This window comes from Scyliorhinus torazame, chromosome 1 (genome assembly GCF_047496885.1).
Source record: "Scyliorhinus torazame isolate Kashiwa2021f chromosome 1, sScyTor2.1, whole genome shotgun sequence".
Classification (NCBI taxonomy): Eukaryota; Metazoa; Chordata; class Chondrichthyes; order Carcharhiniformes; family Scyliorhinidae; genus Scyliorhinus; species Scyliorhinus torazame.
In genome coordinates this window covers 329393796-329413814 of record NC_092707.1, presented here as the reverse complement: position 1 = coordinate 329413814, position 20019 = coordinate 329393796, and the positions used below count along the sequence as shown (strand labels likewise).

General features: G+C 46.2%; 1 protein-coding gene across 6 annotated transcripts in view; it reads left to right on the top strand.

The window, feature by feature from the left end:
- pacc1 (proton activated chloride channel 1) overlaps positions 1–20019 on the top strand; it is a 50164-nt gene that overhangs the window by 13989 nt on the left and 16156 nt on the right. For 4 of the 6 annotated variants that reach the window (XM_072508745.1, XM_072508713.1, XM_072508735.1 and 1 more), the window contains 2 exons: positions 567–776; positions 13866–14020. In XM_072508745.1, coding sequence (XP_072364846.1) covers positions 665–776; positions 13866–14020 — 267 coding nt within the window. In that variant the 5' untranslated portion in view covers positions 567–664. The remainder of the gene's footprint in view (positions 1–566; positions 777–13865; positions 14021–20019) is intronic. The other 2 variants (XM_072508727.1, XM_072508720.1) reach the window with 1 other exon arrangement.

Here is a 20019-nt window from a genome sequence, read left to right as displayed (position 1 = left end):
CACTTCAGGTTCACACCCCTTTCTTCACCAACCTCCATTGAGTTCCTCATTCCCAGTACGTTGAATTGAAAATCAGGGTGGAAGGGTTTGTAAGCTAGAATGATGTCGGTGCTCCTGGCTGCTCAGCTCTATATGCGACAGCAAATCCCGCCGTTCTTTTGATTGTGGCCTCCTTTTGTATTCTTCCCTCCTTCCACTCTTTTATGTAGCAAACCTTTAAAAGTATCTTGACTCTGAAATCTTCCCCAAAATACCGCTGCCTTGCCACCACCTTTCTTCCAACAAGTGAAGAATGAGGTGTTCAGTTGCAGTACCACTCTACACCGCTGGAGTATTGGCAGAGAGATTGACGGATCTCTAATGAGACTTCCTTCATGATCAGTGGTGAGCACCTTTGCCTAATCACTGACTGCAAGCTTTGAACCCAAGTGTTTCTTAATACCGTAGCAACTGAGATGTGAATAATCTTGTTTCTTTATTGTGCCAGTGTTAAATCTGAACAAAAGTCAGGTATCAAAAGAGGGAAGGAATTTGCAGTTAAATTACTATTTTCCCCCCTGTTCTAGATGATGAACTTGGTTCCACAAGTCTTTCTTCCATCTTTGGTAAAGCCTGTCTGAAGAACACTTGTGCTGTGATTCTTATCTTTATCTACCTGCTCCTGATGTCCGTGGCAGTGTTCCTGGCCTATCAGACTATCACAGACTTCAGGGAGAAGTTCAAACATCCTGTTATGTCCGTCTCCTTCCAGGAAGTTCTGAAATATGATGCTCCTGGTGAGAATGCAGTTTTTTGTTTCTTTGTTGACATAAAATAATCTAAATGTGAAATACTGCAGATTTTGGAAATGAAGAGATGAGCAGAGTTAACATTTCAGCTCCATGGCCATGCCTCAGAACTGGAATGCAATGCTTGCGAATTTGATGGAGCTAGGTTCAGTCAAGACATTCAAAAGGGAATTGGATCATTATCTAAAGGAAAAATGCAGTGGTACAGGGAAAAAGCAGAGAGGTGGCACTACGTGAATTGCTCCTTGCGCTGGTATGGAAGGTTGCATAATCAGAACAGATACAACAAAAGAGAAACTGGAACGCTTCAGGAATATTTTTGGAAGAAAGGTGGCAGTGAATTAAACACTAATACAAAAACAAAATATTGTGGTCGCTGTTCTCTCTGCACACATTCTGCCTGAGCTGCTGAGTATTTCCAGCATTTTTTTTTGGATGTAAGGTGATACTTGGGCATTTCAAGTAGTATATTGTCATCTGATGCTATTGATTGTCCTAATGACTGGAGTTGAAAGCAATCTGATGAGCGCATTTAATTAGGTTTGACGCAATCGGTTCACTCCGAATAATTAAAATGATTTGAATTGGCAGTGTTTCACGTTGCTAACAACACCATCAATTTCATTTCGGATATTTCCATTGCCGGGCGTGGTATTAGTACATGTCGCTTGGCCTATGACTCGTGCTTCAAATTATTTAATTTTGTGGATAACAAGTAGAGAGAATGTGATGCCTGGAGAATGTGGTGGCAGCTCAGAAAACGGGGGTGGCAAAGGAAACTGGGATGGTTTCTTCTGTGTACTACACATAGCAAAATAACGCAATCTTAAAAAAAGATAAATGTTTCTGCGTTTGCTACGCATAGCACACACAATCTTGTTCAACACTTTCTTATTCATGCATGGGACTGCATTTTAGTCCGTTTTCGGCAGTGGCTGGTGGAGGGCATGTAAAACAAGGTGTGTGCCCACCCCACCACCTTCACATCCAAACCTGCGTATGCTCCTATAATACCAGGGGGTGAGTAGACACTGAAATCATAAGAATGCCTGCCATATTTAAACAGCTATTCAGGGGCAAATTAACTTGTTACCAGGCCAATCGACCCTGATAATATACTGCACATGCCATAAAACAATATGATGAAGAGACCAGTCACACTGGCAAAAGGTTAACTGATGAAGCCAAAATCTCAGTTAATGAAAGCAGAGGTATACATAATCATTGCTATTTTAGTATTCCTAATATATTATGCTTAATTAGCTATGGACCAATATTTTCTTATAGACCATTAACAATTGAGAATCATAGAATCTACAGTGCGAAAGGAGACCATTCAGCCCATCGAGTCTGCACCGGCTCTTGGAAAGGGCACCCTACTTAACCACACCTAACCTTTTGGACTCTAAGGGGCAATGTACACGGTAGCACAGTGGTTAGAACTGTTGCTTCATAGTGCCAGGGTCCCAGGTTCGATTCCTGGCTTGGGTCATTCTTTAGTAGAGCCTGCACGCTCTCCCCGTGTCTGCATGGGTTTCCTCCAGGTGCTCCGATTCCTCCCACAAGTCCCAAAAGACGTGCTGTTAGGTAATTTGGACGTTCTGAATTCTCCCTCTGAACCCGAACAGGCGCCAGAATGTGGCAACTAGGGGATTTTCACAGTAACTTCATTGCAGTGTTAATGTAAGCCTTCTTGAGACACTAATAAAGATTATTAGAACTCCCAGGAGAGGGCAGCATGGTGGCGCAGTGGGTTCGCCCTGTTGCCTCACGGCGCCAAGGTCCCCGGTTCGATCCCGGCTCTGGGTCACCGTCCATGTGGAGTTTGCACATTCTCCCCATGTTGGCATGGGTTTCGCCCCACACAACCCAAAGATGTGCCGGCTAGGTGGATTGGCCATGCTAAATTGCCCCTTAATTGGAAAAAATGAGTTGGGTATTCTAAATTAATTTTTAAAAATAACTACCATGAGCAGGACATCTTCCCCAGCAAGGGATGGCAGTCACACCTGGCCCGCTGTGTGTCATGGCTTTGGGGCAGGCGGTGTAGGCTGAGTCAGCTCCATGCCACCTTTGCTACTGGCTGGGGGTGTGGGGGGGGGAGGGGAATGAGCCGTTGGCATTCCCTGCCCCCTGTAATATTTAGCCCATGGGATGTGAGCATTGCTGACAAGTCTGTCATTTATTACCAATCTCTAATTGTCCTTGGGAAGGTGGTGCACCGTCTTGAACTGCTGCAGTGTGGGGTAGATACATCCACAGTGCTGTTAGAAAAGAAGTTCCAGGGCTTTGGCCCAGCAATGATATAATAACTACAAAATAGTTTCAAGTCAGGATGATGAGTGACTTGGATGGGACTTGCAGGTGGTGGTGTTCCCATGCATTTGTTGCCCGTACCATTCTAGGTAGAGATCACCGGTTCGGACGGAGCTGCTGAAAGAGGCTTGGTGAGTTGCTGGAGTGTAAATGGAACACACTGCTGCCGGTGAGAGTGGGTGATAGAGAGAATTAATGTTCTATGTGGTGAATGGAGTGTCAATCAAGTGAGCTGTTTTGACCTGGATAGTGTTGAGCTTCTTGAGTGTTGTGGGAGCTGCACTCATCCAGGCAAGTTGAGAGTATTCCATCAAACTTCTTTTTTCCCCCCTATTTTTATAAATTTGGAGTTCCCAATTATTTTTTTTCCAATTAAGGGGCAATTTAGTGTGGCCAATCCACCTATCCTGCACATCTTTGGGTTGTGGGGGTGAAACCCACGCAGACATTGGGGAGAATGTGCAAACTCCACATAGACAGTGACCCAGGGCCGGGATTCAAACCTAAGTCCTCAGTGCCGCAGTCCCAGTGCTAACCACTGTGCCACATGCTGCCCCATTCCATCACACTCCTGACTTGTGCCTTGTAGTGAGTGGACAGGTTTCAGAGTCCGGAGGTTAACTAGTCACCACAGAATACCCAGTCTCTCTAATGGACAGAGAATCCAAAGATCCTTTGTGGACCATGGCTAATTACTTACTTATTAACCAGCTCTTGTAGCTACAGCATTTATATGGCTGATCCTGTAAAGTTTTTGGTCAATGGTGGCCTACTTCCAGGTGAGGGGAACGGTGAAGGTAATGCTATTTAAATTCAAGGGGAGGTGATGAGACTCTTAGTAGAGATGGTCATTGTCTGGAGTATCTTAGACATGAGCATTCCTTGTCATTTATCAACCCAAGCTTGAAGAGGTTACCCAGGCCCCACTCACATCTGGGCACGAATAGTTGGTGGTGTTGCAAATGGAGCTAAACTATGAATTCATCAGTGATCAACCCACTTTAACCCTATGATGGAGGGCAGGTCATTGCTGAAACAGTTGAAAATAGTTGGACCAAGGACACTTCACTGAGGAGCTCCTGCAGTGATGCCCTGGGGTGTAATGATTGGTCTCCAACAACTGAATTTTCCTTTGCGTTAGGTAGAACTCCAGTCAATGGAAAGATTTCCCCCAATTCCCATTGACTTCAGCTTTGCTAGAGCTGCTTAATGCCACACTTGATACACTGCCAGCTTGATGACATGGGCAGTCACTCACCTCTTGTTTGGAATTCAGCTTTTTTGGCCATATTTGGACTAAGGCTGTAATAATGAAGTCTGGAGCTCAGTGGTCCTGGTCGAACCAAACCAAGTATCGCTGAACAGGATATTGCTGAATAAGTCCTGCTTGATGGCAATGCTGACAACTCCTTCCATCTCTTTGGTGATGATTGAAAGTAAATTGATGAAGTGGTAATTGGCTATAGACAGGGCAATTTTCTGCATTGCCAAATAGATGTCAGTGTTGTAGCTGTACTGGAGCAGCTTGCTTAAGGACAAAACTAGTTCGGGAGCACAAGTCTTCAATACTATTACAGAAAAGTTGTCAGGACCCATAGCCTTTGCATGTATTCAGTGAATTCAACTATTTTTTTGATATCGCGTGGAATGAATCGAACTGTCTGCAGACAAGTGGCAAGTTATATTCGCGCCACAAGTGGCAGGCAATGACCATCTCCTACAAGAGAGGATCTAACCACCGCCCCTTGACATTCAATGGCATTACAATTGTTGAATCCCCCACAATCAACATCCTGGGGGTTACCATTGATCAGAAACTGCACTGGACTAGCTACATTAATACTGTGACTACCAGGGCAGGTCAAAGACTAGAAATCCTACAGCGAGTAATTCACCTCCTGACCCCCCAAAGCCTGTCCACCATCTACAAGGCACAAGTCAGTAGTGTTATGGAATGCTCTCCACTTGCCTGGATGTGTGCAGCTCCAACAACACTCAAGAAGCTCGACACTAACCAGGATAAAGCAGCCCGCTTGATTGCTCCCCCTTCCACAAACATTCAAACCCTCCACCATTGACGAACAGTGGCAGCCATGTATACCATCTACAAGATGCACTGTAGTAACTTACCAAGATTCCTGAGACAAGACCTTCCAAACCCATGACCACTGACATCTAGAACGACAAGAGAAGCAGATACCTGGGAACCCCACCACCTGGAGGTTCCCCTCCAAGTCACTCGCCACCCTGACTTGGAAATATATCGCTCCTCCTGCGCTGTCACTGGAGCAATATCCTGGAACTCCCTCCCTAACAGCACAGTACCTACACCTCAAGGACTGCAGTGGTTCAAGAAGGCAACTCTCCATCACCTAGGGATGGGCAATAAATGCCAGCCTAACAAGCGATGCCCATATCTTGTTCGTAAATTAAAAAAAGACTAGCATCTGTGATACCTGGGACCACATAGGAGGCAAAGATGGATCATTTACTCAGCATTTCTAGCTGAAGATGGTTGCAAGTGCTTCAGCCTTGTCTTTCGCTTATTGGGCTCCACCATCATTGAGGATATTCATTGAGCCTCATTCTCTGAGTTATTTAATTGTACGGCACCATTCACAACTGGATGTGACAGTCTGCAAAGCTTTGATCCGACCTGTTGGTTGTGGGATCACTTCTGCCTATCACATGCTGTTTCCAATGTTAAGTATACATGTAGTCCTGTGTTTTTTTTAAAAAAAGTCATTTTTATGGATGTGCGCTTTGCTGGCTAGACCAGCATTATTGCCCATCCCTAATTGCCTTTTAGAAGGTGGTGGTGAGCTGCCTGCTTGAACTGCTGCAGTCCATATGGTGTCGGTATTGCTATTAGGGAGGGAGTTCCAGGATTTTGACCCAGTGACAGTGAAGGAACGGCGGTATGTTTCCAAGTCAGGATGGTGAGTGACTTGGAGCAGAGCTTCCAAGTGGTGGTGGTGCTCCCATGCACCTGTTGTAGCTTCACCAGCATGGCTCATTTTTAGATATGCCTGGTGCTGCCCCTGGCACGTTCTCATGCACTGCTCATCGAAGCAGATGCTGGTTTGATACTAATGGAAGATGGAGGGATATGCTGGGCCATGAGATTACAGATTGTGGTTGAATACAATTCTGCTGCAGTTGATGATCAGCAGCACCTCATCGGATGCCCGATTTTGAGCTGCTGGATCTGTTCTGAATCTATCCCATTTGGCACAGTGAAGGAACGGCTTACTGCCTCACTGTAATATGCAGATTTGCTAAAATGTTATTAACATCGCAACGCCTCGCGACATTGCCTGTCGGGTAGATCTGTAGATTGCTTGAGTAAACCTCCCAACTTGTGGCACAAGTTCCCAGATGTTAATGACAAGGACTTTGCAAGGTCGACTGGGTTAGGTGTTACTTTGTTGTGTCTGTTGCCTAAGTTAATGCCCATTGTTCCTTCCATTTATACTATTAGAACTTTTCATTGCAGTCTAATGTGACTTGCAACGCATCGCGAGATTCAACGCAATGTCGCGAGACGTTGCGATGTGAATAACATTTTAGCAAATCTGCATATTACAGTGAGGCAGTAAGCCTTACTCTAATGTGCAGATTCCCGAGGCACCTGAGGCTTTTGGATTCAACCCCTTTGCCTCAGAGACCTCAGGCAAGCGCCATTTGGTATTCGTCCCCACAATCGGGGACCAGATGGAACGCCACTCATGAGGTCTCCAAGGGGATCGGAGACCCCTCAGCTGCATGCTGTTTGGGCAGGGTGGTACCCTAGCCTTGCTGGTGCCATCTGGGCACCCTGGCAGTGCCACTTGGGCACCCAGTATGCCAGGGTCGCACAGGCGGGGACAGTGCCAGAATGGCAGGTTGACACTGCAAGGTGCCACGCTAGCATTTTTTGCACGACTGTGAGACTGGGCATGGGTTGCCTGGTGTGAGTGTTGGGGGGGGGGGGAGGTTGGGGATTTTGGGGGCCTCGGCGATCAGGACACCATTTTTAAATGGCGTTCCGATCTCTCGCTACAATGGGGAGTTCTGTCAAGCGAAAACTCGTTTTTTACAGTGGAGAGCTAAGTGCGGCCTCCATCTCGCGTTGAATAGCCATGTGTTCCTCAGCAAGGCGAGTGCATGGAAACACACGGTTAAACGTGCTCGCTTGGGGACTTTGTTCCCTTTTGGGACAATCACACCCAATTGTCAACTGAATGAAATTACCCTACTGCAGTGGTGACATTTGAGCTCATATTTTCAGAACAGTCCACTGGATTGCTTGTCCAGTGACATAACCTCTTTGATCTTATTCAACAAGAATATTCAACAAATTACTTGCTTATTAAGGGAGTAGACAGACAGTGTTTTGGGAGGATACGTTCTCCATATGTTAACGGTTCCAGAGAATGATCCTTGTGGAGCTTGTCTATTTTCAATTAACTCCATATTGGCTACAAACAAGCCATTGACCTCTCCCATAGCCACTTGACAGTGAAACTTCACATTAGATGATTGTGCATAGTAAACGTCGTCTCATTTGTAATCTGGGTTGACATTTCAAAGCACAACCAAGAGGATACTGCATTGGTCGATTTGAGATCCGATTTTAAACTGAGACTCTATTTGTTTATTTGAATGTTTTTTTTGTGGAAACGAAGGATATTCTCCTGATGTCCCAACAACTATTCATCTCTCTATCAACATTGCCAAAACAGATGAACTGTCATTTTTGAATCTTCCTGTGCGTAATTCAGCTGTCATACCTCACTGCATAAAAATAATTCTGTATCCAAAAGCAATAATTCATTGGTTGTTATGTGCTTTGAAGTATGCTGAGGATGTGAAATGTAATATTTAAATGTAAATTCACGCCATCCCTTCCCCCAACCCTGCTGAGATGACATGTTTAAAATATTTGCATTTAATACCTTTTTGACTTTACAGTAGGTTTCTAATATTCACATTTTAATGTTTTTAATTGCTGGAAAATGAGTGTGTTTGAAAAGTGGTTTGATGTAGTATAAATTAGATGAGTAATACTCCTTCTTCAGTCCTCTCCCAACATTGTACATTAAGAGCAAATCTGGCTCCCAGGCATTATGAGTAATATCCCATTGCTAATGGTAACATTTCACGAGCTTTCCAAAATTGTTCACATGTGAATCACCTGTTTGATTTTTTCACTTTGCTTTAGTTGTATTAATGCCTTAACTGTAGGTGTGCAGTTTGTATTCGAGATCATCCAGTCCTGTCAAGTCTTGCATATTGTCACTGCCTTCCTCTCTGTGCGGTGTTGCATGCATCAAAATAGTTCAGTCTAAGGCCTAAATATCCACTGTGCAAACCTTTCTGCATTAAAGCGGTTTGCTGCTGTTGATAAACTTAACCAACCGTACTGCCGGTTGTTATTTCTGCAGAGATCAGCAGGTTTATCGTTTGGTAAACAGCGGTGAAGCGCCTGTTGGTTTTTAATCCAGTCCCTTCGAGCTTTAATTCTCACATCTGCCACAGTATCTCCTTTTAGTTTGAAACTGCTGTTCAGTCAAGTTTTTAAAAGAAAAAACTCCACATGGCTTAAAATGGCAGGAGTCTGGTGGGCAGTGAGGTGGGATTCCTGACCTATCATTTTCCTACGTTTGGGATTTTGCTTTGGTAGATGTCAGCATTTTGCATATTGGCTTTTTCTCCACCAGTGAAAGTAGTTCAATTACAGCCACAGCTTTTGTTTCATGCAACTGCATAGTTTCTCAAAAGTCCGACTGGTTCTTCAGTTGCCAATTTCTGGGGTGTTTTCAAATGTCCATATGGAACATTACTAAATGAAACCAAGTGCCCAAGTGCACTGTCTGAAACATATGTTACTTTGTGTAAAGGGGCAGCATGCCCCCCCTCAGTCTCCTGTGCTTCAAGGAAAACAACCCCAGTCTATCTAGTCTCTTTTCATAACTAACACTCTCCAGCCCAGGCAACATCCCATTCCAGTGTTATCATGTTCCTCCTGTAATGTGGATTCCTGAACTGCACACAATACTCTAGCTGTGGCCTAACCAACATTTCCTACAGCTCCAGCATAACCTCCCTCTTCTTAAACTCTATGCCTTGGCTAATAAAGACAAGTTTACTATATGCCTTCTTAACCAATGTATCCACCTGCCCTGCCATCTTAAAGAACCAGTGTACATGCACACCAAGGTCCCTCTGATTGCGGTGCTGCCCAGGGCCCTGACATTTATCATGTATTCCCCTGTGTTTGTCCTGCCCAAGTGCATCACCTCACACTTATCTGGATTGAATTTCATTTTCCACTCATCAGTCATCTACCTGTCTGTATCTTACTATTTATCACCCCACCAATTTCAGTTTCATCTGTGAACTTACCGATCGACACAGCTACATTCACGTCTAAATCATTTATATAAACCACAAGCAGGAAGGGCCCCAACACTGATCCTTGCGAGACCTCATTGGACACAGGCTTCCAATCACAAATACACCCCTTGACCATCACGCTCTGCTTCCTGCAAGTCAGCCAATTCTGGATCCAATTTGCCAAATTATGCAATAGGACTGTACAGTGATTGAGGAGCTGGAATGGATCTGATTTGTCCTCCGTTATGCCCAACTTTTGTTTCAAAACAATCCTTGTCACCTCGGCTGGTTACCACGTACATTCTGTGGGATCCTGAATGTGAACTTGCTGTCCCAACTATAAACTTGGCAATTCAAGGGCAGCACGGTGGCGCAGTGGGTTAACCCTGCTGCCTCACGGCGCCAAGGTCCCAGGTTCGATCCCGGCTCTGCGTCACTGTCTGTGTGGAGTTTGCACATTCTCTCCGTGTCTGTGTGGAGTTTGCACATTCTCTCCGTGTTTGCGTGGGTTTCGCCCCCACAACCCAAAGATGTGCAGAGTAGGTGGAATTGCCATACTGAATTGCCCCTTAATTAGAAAAAATGAATTGGGTACTCTAAATTTAAAAAAAAACTTGGCAATTCAGTATCTTCATGTTTTTGTGTATGTTGGTCAGCATCTATTGCAGATTTAAAAGTTGTTCTCTAGTTTTCTTTTTTAGAAAATATTTTATTGACGCATTTATAATTTTCACAATTTAACATGTTGACATTTCTAAAACAACCGCGCGGGTCGACGCACAAAATACCCCCTAAAAGAACAACAAACAATAAACCACGTCCCCCGCTGCTCCCGCCCTGTCCCCAATTACCCGTATACTAAGCTCTCTGTCCTTAGTGAACATTACCATGCCTCCTGTTTTCCTCCCCCCCCCCCCCCCCCCTCTCAACCTTTTCCCTTTCTCCACCCCCCCCCTTACTGCTAACGTTCAATTTTTGTTAAACAAATCGATGAACGGATGCCAACTCCGGGTGAATCCCTGTATTGATCCTCTCCGAGCGAACTTGATTTTCTCCAGACTGAGAAACCCTACCATATCGCTGACCCACACTCCTGACTTCGGGGGCTCCGAGTCCCTCCATCTCAGCAAGATCTGTCTCCGGGCCACCAGGGAGAATTCAATGTCCAATTCACCTAACAAGCACGTCTTTCGGGACTTGTGGGAGGAAACCCACGTAGGCACTGAGAACGTGCTGACTCCGCACAGACAGTGATCTAAGCCGGGAATCGAATCTGGGTCCCTGGCGCTGTAAAGCAACAGTGCTAGCCACTGTGCTACCATGCCGCCCTGCACATGCCTCGAGCATCTTGACAATGACTTCAATGTCACTCCTCATAGGCAGCCAATAAATTTTCTCTCTTGTGAGTCTTCTCATCCGAGCTATGCTTATGTGTGTGATAACATTGTTGAAGAATATCGTACTGCAAATATTCTGGCATGATGACCTGGCTGCCTTTAAAAATAACTCCCTGGGAAATGCCTAGCTTATCCTGGTAAGAACCAAAATGGTCTCACATGTTTGTAGTGATGCTGAATTGAATTATGCCTTCCTTCAATGAGGGTTTTCCATTGGTTCTGCAGTGTAGAATCTTTTGCTTTTTTTTGTAGCTGCTGACATTTATGTTGTGCAATATGTACCAGATCAATTGATAGATTTGCATTCTCCTGAAAACTGTTGTAGCTCCCTTGAAATTGCCAATTTTGTTGAAACTTTCTGGACAATTCAGTGTTAAGTTGTGAAGTGAGGCAATAGGAGTAGTTTCTGAGGTTGATCTGCCGTATGATATCTGACTGATTCCATGGGTTGGCACTAATGTGGGGTCACGACATGCCTATAATTGTTGGGCCTTTAGTCTCCACAACGTAAATATCTGTGACATCCGGGAGGCTTGATTGTACATGTACTCCAGGACTATGTTTCCTGCACATGAAATTCGTCATGTTGTGTATGGTCTGTTTGGATCAGTGCATAGCTCTTTGTAGCTGCATCAGCTTTTGTTCTAATGCACTGCTGCCGCCATTGCTCATTTCTGCTACATGCTTTGCAGAGTGATAGGAACGGGGCATTCCCTTGGTGCATGCAGAAGGTCACACCTTGCATGTATTTTGCTAGGTTTGGGTGTTCGACTGAGTTCATTAACAATTGGGCTTGTATTTAGGACCTGTAAGCTTTGTCAATCTGCAAGGATTGCTTCATATTTGCATCTATCCTTGTAGTTCCTTGATGCTATACATGTTGGACTTGTCTAGCAGATCTTTCTGGAATACTTCCATGGGAATGGATGTGATCAGCAACTCAACAATTCTGTCTGCTAGCTCTGTGTTTGAAAAATCACCTTTTCTCTCTATCTGCTGACAAAGTGGGCTGTGGAATCTGTCGGCTGCTGTTGGACTGACCTGAACGCTAGTCGATGAATATGAAAGTTTAGCCTAATTCTGGACTGATCTTCCAAGGTAGTCTATATTTTTTGGGGATTCGTTACCTCTAATCATAACCTTTTCTGGCCTAATTTTTATGATGGTTTTGTTTTGTTTTTCTTTTTGTTTGACTCTCCCTTGCTCGCTATCTATCTAGGCCACACCCTAGTCATTTGCCTCTCCTGACTGAGCTAACTCCATGCTTGGACTCTCAATGCACCTCCCCTCTCGGAACTGACAGGCTAGGTGCTGCAATCTCACCTCAAAGCGTCCAATTGCTTTCCAGCTCTTTATTTGAGCAATATCTCATTGTCTTCAAAGCTTTCCTGTGCAGTCAGCATGCTGTGCTTTCAACATTCTTCAATGCTGCAAACTCGTGGTTAAATGTTGAGGGTTAATATCAGGGTGTTTACCACGTCATATATAATCTTGCTGCCACCTGTCTGACCACTGCTGAACCTCATGTCATGTTTTCAGAATGATATAGACACCAATCGCTCAGAAAGGGTTGGGTAAACACATTGTGAGCTCATTTATTAAGTCTCGGCAGACGAGAACATGTAGACATGGATTCAAAACTTGAAGACATCAGCAGCAGAGCTATGTGTGCTGTGTTTTGCACATAGGCCAAGTGAAACTGAGACTGGATTGTATGACCGTTCCCCTCTAGTGATGTCACACTGCAATCCCTTCAAGGCATATTACAACACTAACTTGCATATATACAGAATACAGTGCCTTTGGTACCATGGTTGGTGCAGGCTTGGAGAGCCGAACGGCCTGTTCCTATGCTGTATTCTTTTGTGTGCTTGTGCTGTCAATGATTTATGTTGTGTAGTAGTGTTGTGGTGTGGTACAGGAGTATATAAATGTCCCACAATGATCAAATTAAATGAGTGACTGTGTCACCTGACTTAGTAATGTTGGTTGAAGTATAATGTTGGCCAGGATGTGGAGAGAACTCCCTGCTCTTCAAAATGTCGTGGGATCTTTTGCCTTCATCTGGGCAGGCAGACAGAATTTTGTTCGGCACCTCATTGGAATGGCAGCACTTCAGACAACGGCGCACTCCTTCAATACAGCACCGTGGTGGCAGCCTCGATCATATTCCTGATCGGAATTTCTCTTTGTCTCCTGTCTCACCGGTTGGAAGATATTCTGCACTATCTCTTGTGCATTTTCTTAAAGAGGTTTCGCCTCCACTGATTTTCCCGCACCGCTCTCCAACTCCACCTAATCTGCCAGAAATACCAGTTTTAGATTTTATTTCACTTGTGAATTGCAATAAGTCTTTAGGTACTGCATCATTGTTATTTGTCACTAACATTTAGTTAAGTTGAAACCTTATTTCACATGTTGAAAGTCTGAAAGTGCAGTTGTGGTAGAAAGTGAGGCATGTTCTTATTGAACAGTAGAACTGGCTCAAAGGGGCCATATGGTCTGCTCCTATTTCGTATGTTCTTGTGTATGTCACAATAAATTTGGTAAAATAAAATATTGTTGCATCCCTTCTCCCCTCCTCCCACTTCTATACTGTTTATCCTTTGTTTGAGCAGGGCCAGTCAGCGTGGGCTGGAACTTGGTGTGGATTGCACAGAATATTCAGAATAATAATGTATAATTTATAGCTGTGGTGGGATGTCCTGTCAAGTACCAACCCATTGCCTGATTTCTGGAGAGATGACCAAGTTGAGGCCAAATGCTTCTCTCTGAAAGAAGGGAATCTTTAAAGGTGATGTGACCCTGGAACATCTTGTATGTCTTTCTGGTGGCTGGAGGAGAGGTGCAGACTTATGTGCAAACAGGGTAACAGAATGGGCGGAGGAAGAGAGGAAATTTGGAAAAGGATTTTTTTTTTTAATTATAAAATTTGAATGCTTCTGGAATGACCAGTTTGCTGAATGTATCTCAATCCATTTCCCAGGTATCTCACTATATGCTGGCAAAGCTGAGCTCCTGAGCTGTAAGCACTATTATCACGACCATGTCCAGCTTGCAGTGAATCTAGGCCAACAAGGAGAAATGGACTGCACCGTTGAGTATGTCAATTACACAGACCCGTACAGAAACAAAACACTGGTAAAGTATACAATGCATCCATTGATTTAACTCTTAGAATTAAAGTGTTTCCATTTGACCAATACAGGTGACATGGAGCATTTTATACCACGTTATTACTGACTCATCATGTGATGGTTTTATTATGACATTTCTTTTAGCAACTGGAATAACTTTCTTATTATGAGCTAAAATTATTAGTAAATGTTGCCTATGCTTGATGCAGTATTTAATATCTAAAGCTTGCTTTAGCCACAATTAAATTAGTGGAAAACAAAACGTGGGTCGACGAGGACAGATTAGTGACTCTCATCCTGTATATTTTGTGCTTTTTCTTTTCACCGGTCTCGGCTCAGTGATGGATCTCTTACCTTTTAAATTGTAGATAAAAACGTCACGCCAGAGACTTGAGCACATAATCTAGGGTAATACTTCAGTGCAGTGCTGTGGTGGGCGCAGAAGTGCCGCCTTTCAGATGAGATGCTAAACCGAGACACGAGCTGGCCACCTAGATGAATGTAAAAGATCTTGCGGCATTACTCACAGAAGAGCAGCAGAGTTCCTGAAGTTGTTAAATGAAAGCCCTTTATTTCTTCAGTCTGTCGTCTAATTTTTGGTTGTCAGATTGGAGCTGGAACGTTTTAATTTCAGTAACCACTTCGACCATTCTGTTCCAGCTTGCGACAGATTGTGGGCTCCAGTTACTAGAATGTAAATAATTTTCATTTAAAGTGTTATCAAATAAAATTTGACACTGAACCACATATAGCGTAACTAAGATTGTGGAGAGCAGGTCGAGTTGCGATTGAGGAGAGCAGGTTGAGTTGTGATTGTGGAGAGCAGGTCGGGTTGCGATTGAGGAGAGCAGGTCGGGTTGCGATTGAGGAGAGCAGGTCGGGAGTTGCGATTGAGGAGAGCAGTTTGGGAGTTGGGATTGAGGAGAGCAGGTCGGGTTGCGATTGAGGAGAGCAGGTCGGGAGTTGCGATTGAGGAGAGCAGGTCGGGTTGCGATTGAGGAGAGCAGGTCGGGAGTTGCGATTGAGGAGAGCAGGTCGGGTTGCGATTGAGGAGAGCAGGTCGGGAGTTGCGATTGAGGAGAGCAGGTCGAGTTGCGATTGAGGAGAGCAGGTCGGGTTGCGATTGAGGAGAGCAGGTCGGGTTGCGATTGAGGAGAGCAGGTCGGGTTGCGATTGAGGAGAGCAGGTCGGGTTGCGATTGAGGAGAGCAGGTCGGGAGTTGCGATTGAGGAGAGCAGGTCGGGAGTTGCGATTGAGGAGAGCAGGTCGGGAGTTGCGATTGAGGAGAGCAGGTCGGGAGTTGCGATTGAGGAGAGCAGGTCGGGTTGCGATTGAGGAGAGCAGGTCGGGTTGCGATTGAGGAGAGCAGGTCGGGTTGCGATTGAGGAGAGCAGGTCGGGTTGCGATTGAGGAGAGCAGGTCGGGAGTTGCGATTGAGGAGAGCAGGTCTGTTTGCGGTTGTGGAGAGCAGGTCGGGTTGCGATTGAGGAGAGCAGGTCGGGTTGCGATTGAGGAGAGCAGGTCGGGTTGCGATTGAGGAGAGCAAGTCGGGAGTTGCGATTGAGGAGAGCAGGTCTGGTTGCGATTGAGGAGAGCAGGTCGGGTTGCGATTGAGGAGAGCAGGTCGGGTTGCGATTGAGGAGAGCAGGTCGGGAGTTGCGATTGAGGAGAGCAGGTCTGTTTGCGGTTGTGGAGAGCAGGTCGGGTTGCGATTGAGGAGAGCAGGTCGGGTTGCGATTGAGGAGAGCAAGTCGGGAGTTGCGATTGAGGAGAGCAGGTCTGTTTGCGATTGAGGAGAGCAGGTCGGGTTGCGATTGAGGAGAGCAGGTCGGGTTGCGATTGAGGAGAGCAGGTCGGGTTGCGATTGAGGAGAGCAGGTCGGGTTGCGATTGAGGAGAGCAGGTCGGGTTGCGATTGAGGAGAGCAGGTCGGGTTGCGATTGAGGAGAGCAGGTCGGGTTGCGATTGAGGAGAGCAGGTCGGGAGTTGCGATTGAGGAGAGCAGGTCTGGTTGCGATTGAGGAGAGCAGGTCGGGTTGCGATTGAGGAGAGCAGGTCGGGTTGCGATTGAGGAGAGCAGGTCGGGTTGCGATTGAGGAGAGCAGGTCGGGTTGCGATTGAGGAGAGCAGGTCGGGTTGCGATTGAGGAGAGCAGGTCGGGAGTTGCGATTGAGGAGAGCAGGTCGGGTTGCGATTGAGGAGAGCAGGTTGGGAGTTGTGATTGAGGAGAGCAGATTGGGAGTTGGGATTGAGGAGAGCAGATTGGGAGTTGGGATTGAGGAGAGCAGGTTGGGAGTTGTGATTGAGGAGAGCAGGTTGGGAGTTGTGATTGAGGAGAGCAGGTTGCGTTGTGATTGAGCAGAGCAGGTTGCGTTGTGATTGAGGAGAGCAGGTTGAGTTGTGATTTAAGGAGAGCAGATTGAGGAGAGCAAGTTGGGAGTTGTGATTGAGGAGAGCAGATTGAGTTGTGATTGAGGAGAGCAGGTTGAGTTGTGATTGAGGAGAGCAGGTTGAGTTGTGATTGAGGAGAGCAGGTTGCGTTGTGATTGAGGAGAGCAGGTTGCATTGTGATTGAGGAGAGCAGGTTGAGTTGTGATTGAGGAGAGCAGGTTGCATTGTGATTGAGGAGAGCAGGTTGAGTTGTGATTGAGGAGAGCAGGTTGGGAGTTGGGATTGAGGAGAGCAGGTTGAGTTGTGATTGAGGAGAGCAGGTTGAGTTGTGATTGAGGAGAGCAGGTTGAGTTGTGATTGAGGAGAGTAGGTTGCGTTGTGATTGAGGAGAGCAGGTTGCGTTGTGATTGAGGAGAGCAGGTTGGGAGTTGTAATTGAGGAGAGCAGGTTGGGAGTTGTGATTGAGGAGAGAAGGTTGAGTTGTGATTGAGGAGAGCAGGTTGAGTTGTGATTGAGGAGAGCAGGTTGCATTGTGATTGAGGAGAGCAGGTTGAGTTGTGATTGAGGAGCGCAGGTTGCGTTGTGATTGAGGAGAGCAGGTTGAGTTGTGATTGAGGAGAGCAGGTTGCATTGTGATTGAGGAGAGCAGGTTGAGTTGTGATTGAGGAGCGCAGGTTGCATTGTGATTGAGGAGAGCAGGTTGAGTTGTGATTGAGGAGAGCAGGTTGCGTTGTGATTGAGGAGAGCAGGTTGAGTTGTGATTGAGGAGAGCAGGTTGAGTTGTGATTGAGGAGAGCAGGTTGAGTTGTGATTGAGGAGAGCAGGTTGAGTTGTGATTGAGGAGAGCAGGTTGAGTTGTGATTGAGGAGAGTAGGTTGCGTTGTGATTGAGGAGAGTAGGTTGCGTTGTGATTGAGGAGAGCAGGTTGAGTTGTGATTGAGGAGAGCAGGTTGAGTTGTGATTGAGGAGAGCAGGTTGGGAGTTGTAATTGAGGAGAGCAGGTTGAGTTGTGATTGAGGAGAGCAGGTTGAGTTGTGATTGAGGAGAGCAGGTTGAGTTGTGATTGAGGAGAGCAGGTTGAGTTGTGATTGAGGAGAGCAGATTGAGGAGAGCAGGTACAGTTGTGATTGAGGAGAGCAGGTTGAGTTGTGATGAGGAGAGTAGGTTGCGTTGTGATTGAGGAGAGCAGGTTGAGTTGTGATTGAGGAGAGCAGGTTGGGAGTTGTAATTGAGGAGAGCAGGTTGAGTTGTGATTGAGGAGAGCAGGTTGAGTTGTGATTGAGGAGAGCAGGTTGAGTTGTGATTGAGGAGAGCAGATTGAGGAGAGCAGGTTGAGTTGTGATTGAGGAGAGCAGGTACAGTTGTGATTGAGGAGAGCAGGTTGAGTTGTGATTGAGGAGAGTAGGTTGCGTTGTGATTGAGGAGAGCAGGTTGAGTTGTGATTGAGGAGAGCAGGTTGAGTTGTGATTGAGGAGAGCAGGTTGGGAGTTGTAATTGAGGAGAGCAGGTTGGGAGTTGTGATTGAGGAGAGAAGGTTGAGTTGTGATTGAGGAGAGCAGGTTGAGTTGTGATTGAGGAGAGCAGGTTGAGTTGTGATTGAGGAGAGCAGGTTGAGTTGTGATTGAGGAGAGCAGGTTGAGTTGTGATTGAGGAGAGCAGGTTGAGTTGTGATTGAGGAGAGCAGGTTGAGTTGTGATTGAGGAGAGCAGGTTGGGAGTTGCGATTGAGGAGAGCAGGTTGGGAGTTGTGATTGAGGAGAGCAGGTGGAGTTGTGATTGAGGAGAGTAGTTTGAGTTGTGATTGAGGAGAGTAGGTTGAGTTGTGATTGAGGAGAGCAGGTTGGGAGTTGGGATTGAGGAGAGCAGGTTGGGAGTTGGGATTGAGGAGAGCAGGTTGGGAGTTGGGATTGAGGAGAGCAGGTTGGGAGTTGGGATTGAGGAGAGCAGGTTGGGAGTTGGGATTGAGGAGAGCAGGTTGGGAGTTGCGATTGAGGAGAGCAGGTTGGGAGTTGTGATTGAGGAGAGCAGGTTGGGAGTTGTGATTGAGGAGAGCAGGTTGCGTTGTGATTGAGGAGAGCAGGTTGGGAGTTGTGATTGAGGAGAGCAGGTTGGGAGTTGCGATTGAGGAGAGCAGGTTGGGAGTTGTGATTGAGGAGAGCAGGTTGCGTTGTGATTGAGGAGAGCAGGTTGGGAGTTGTGATTGAGGAGAGCAGTTGTGATTGAGGTGAGAAGGTTGGGAGTGTGATTGAGGAGAACAGTTGTGATTGAGGTGAGAAGGTTGCGTTGTGATTGAGGAGAGCAGGTTGGAAGTTGTGATTGAGGAGAGCAGGTTGGAAGTTGTGATTGAGGAGAGCAGGTTGGAAGTTGTGATTGAGGAGAGCAGGTTGGAAGTTGTGATTGAGGAGAGCAGGTTGGAAGTTGTGATTGAGGAGAGCAGGTTGGAAGTTGTGATTGAGGAGAGCAGATTGAGTTGTGATTGAGGAGAGCAGGTTGAGTTGTGATTGAGGAGAGCAGGTTGAGTTGTGATTGAGGAGAGCAGGTTGAGTTGTGATTGAGGAGAGTAGGTGCTGTTGTGATTGAGGAGAGCGGATTGAGGAGAGCGGATTGAGGAGAGCAGGTTGGGAGTTGTGATTGAGGAGAGCAGGTTGGGAGTTGTGATTGAGGAGAGCAGGTTGGGAGTTGTGATTGAGGAGAGCAGTTGTGATTGAGGTGAGCAGATTGGGAGTTGTGATTGAGGAGAGCAGGTTGGGAGTTGTGATTGAGGAGAGCAGGTTGGGAGTTGTGATTGAGGAGAGCAGTTGTGATTGAGGTGAGCAGGTTGGGAGTTGTGATTGAGGAGAGCAGGTTGGGAGTTGTGATTGAGGAGAGCAGGTTGGGAGTTGTGATTGAGGAGAGCAGGTTGGGAGTTGTGATTGAGGAAAACAGACTGGGTTGAGATTGAGGAGAGCAGGTTGGGAGTTGATTGAGGAGAGCAGATTGAGGAGAGCAGATTGAGGAGAGCAGATTGAGGAGAGCAGATTGAGGAGAGCAGATTGAGGAGAGCAGATTGAGGAGAGCAGATTGAGGAGAGCAGATTGAGGAGAGCAGATTGAGGAGAGCAGATTGAGGAGAGCAGATTGAGGAGAGCAGATTGAGGAGAGCAGATTGAGGAGAGCAGATTGAGGAGAGCAGATTGAGGAGAGCAGATTGAGGAGAGCAGATTGAGGAGAGCAGATTGAGGAGAGCAGATTGAGGAGAGCAGATTGAGGAGAGCAGATTGAGGAGAGCAGATTGAGGAGAGCAGATTGAGGAGAGCAGATTGAGGAGAGCAGATTGAGGAGAGCAGATTGAGGAGAGCAGATTGAGGAGAGCAGATTGAGGAGAGCAGATTGAGAGCAAGTTGGAAGTTGTGATTGAGGAGAGCAGGTTGGAAGTTGTGATTGAGGAGAGCAGATTGAGTTGTGATTGAGGAGAGCAGGTTGAGTTGTGATTGAGGAGAGTAGGTGCTGTTGTGATTGAGGAGAGCGGATTGAGGAGAGCAGATTGAGAGCAAGTTGGGAGTTTTGATTGAGGAGAGCAGGTTGGAAGTTGTGATTGAGGAGAGCAGGTTGGGAGTTGTGATTGAGGAGAGCAGT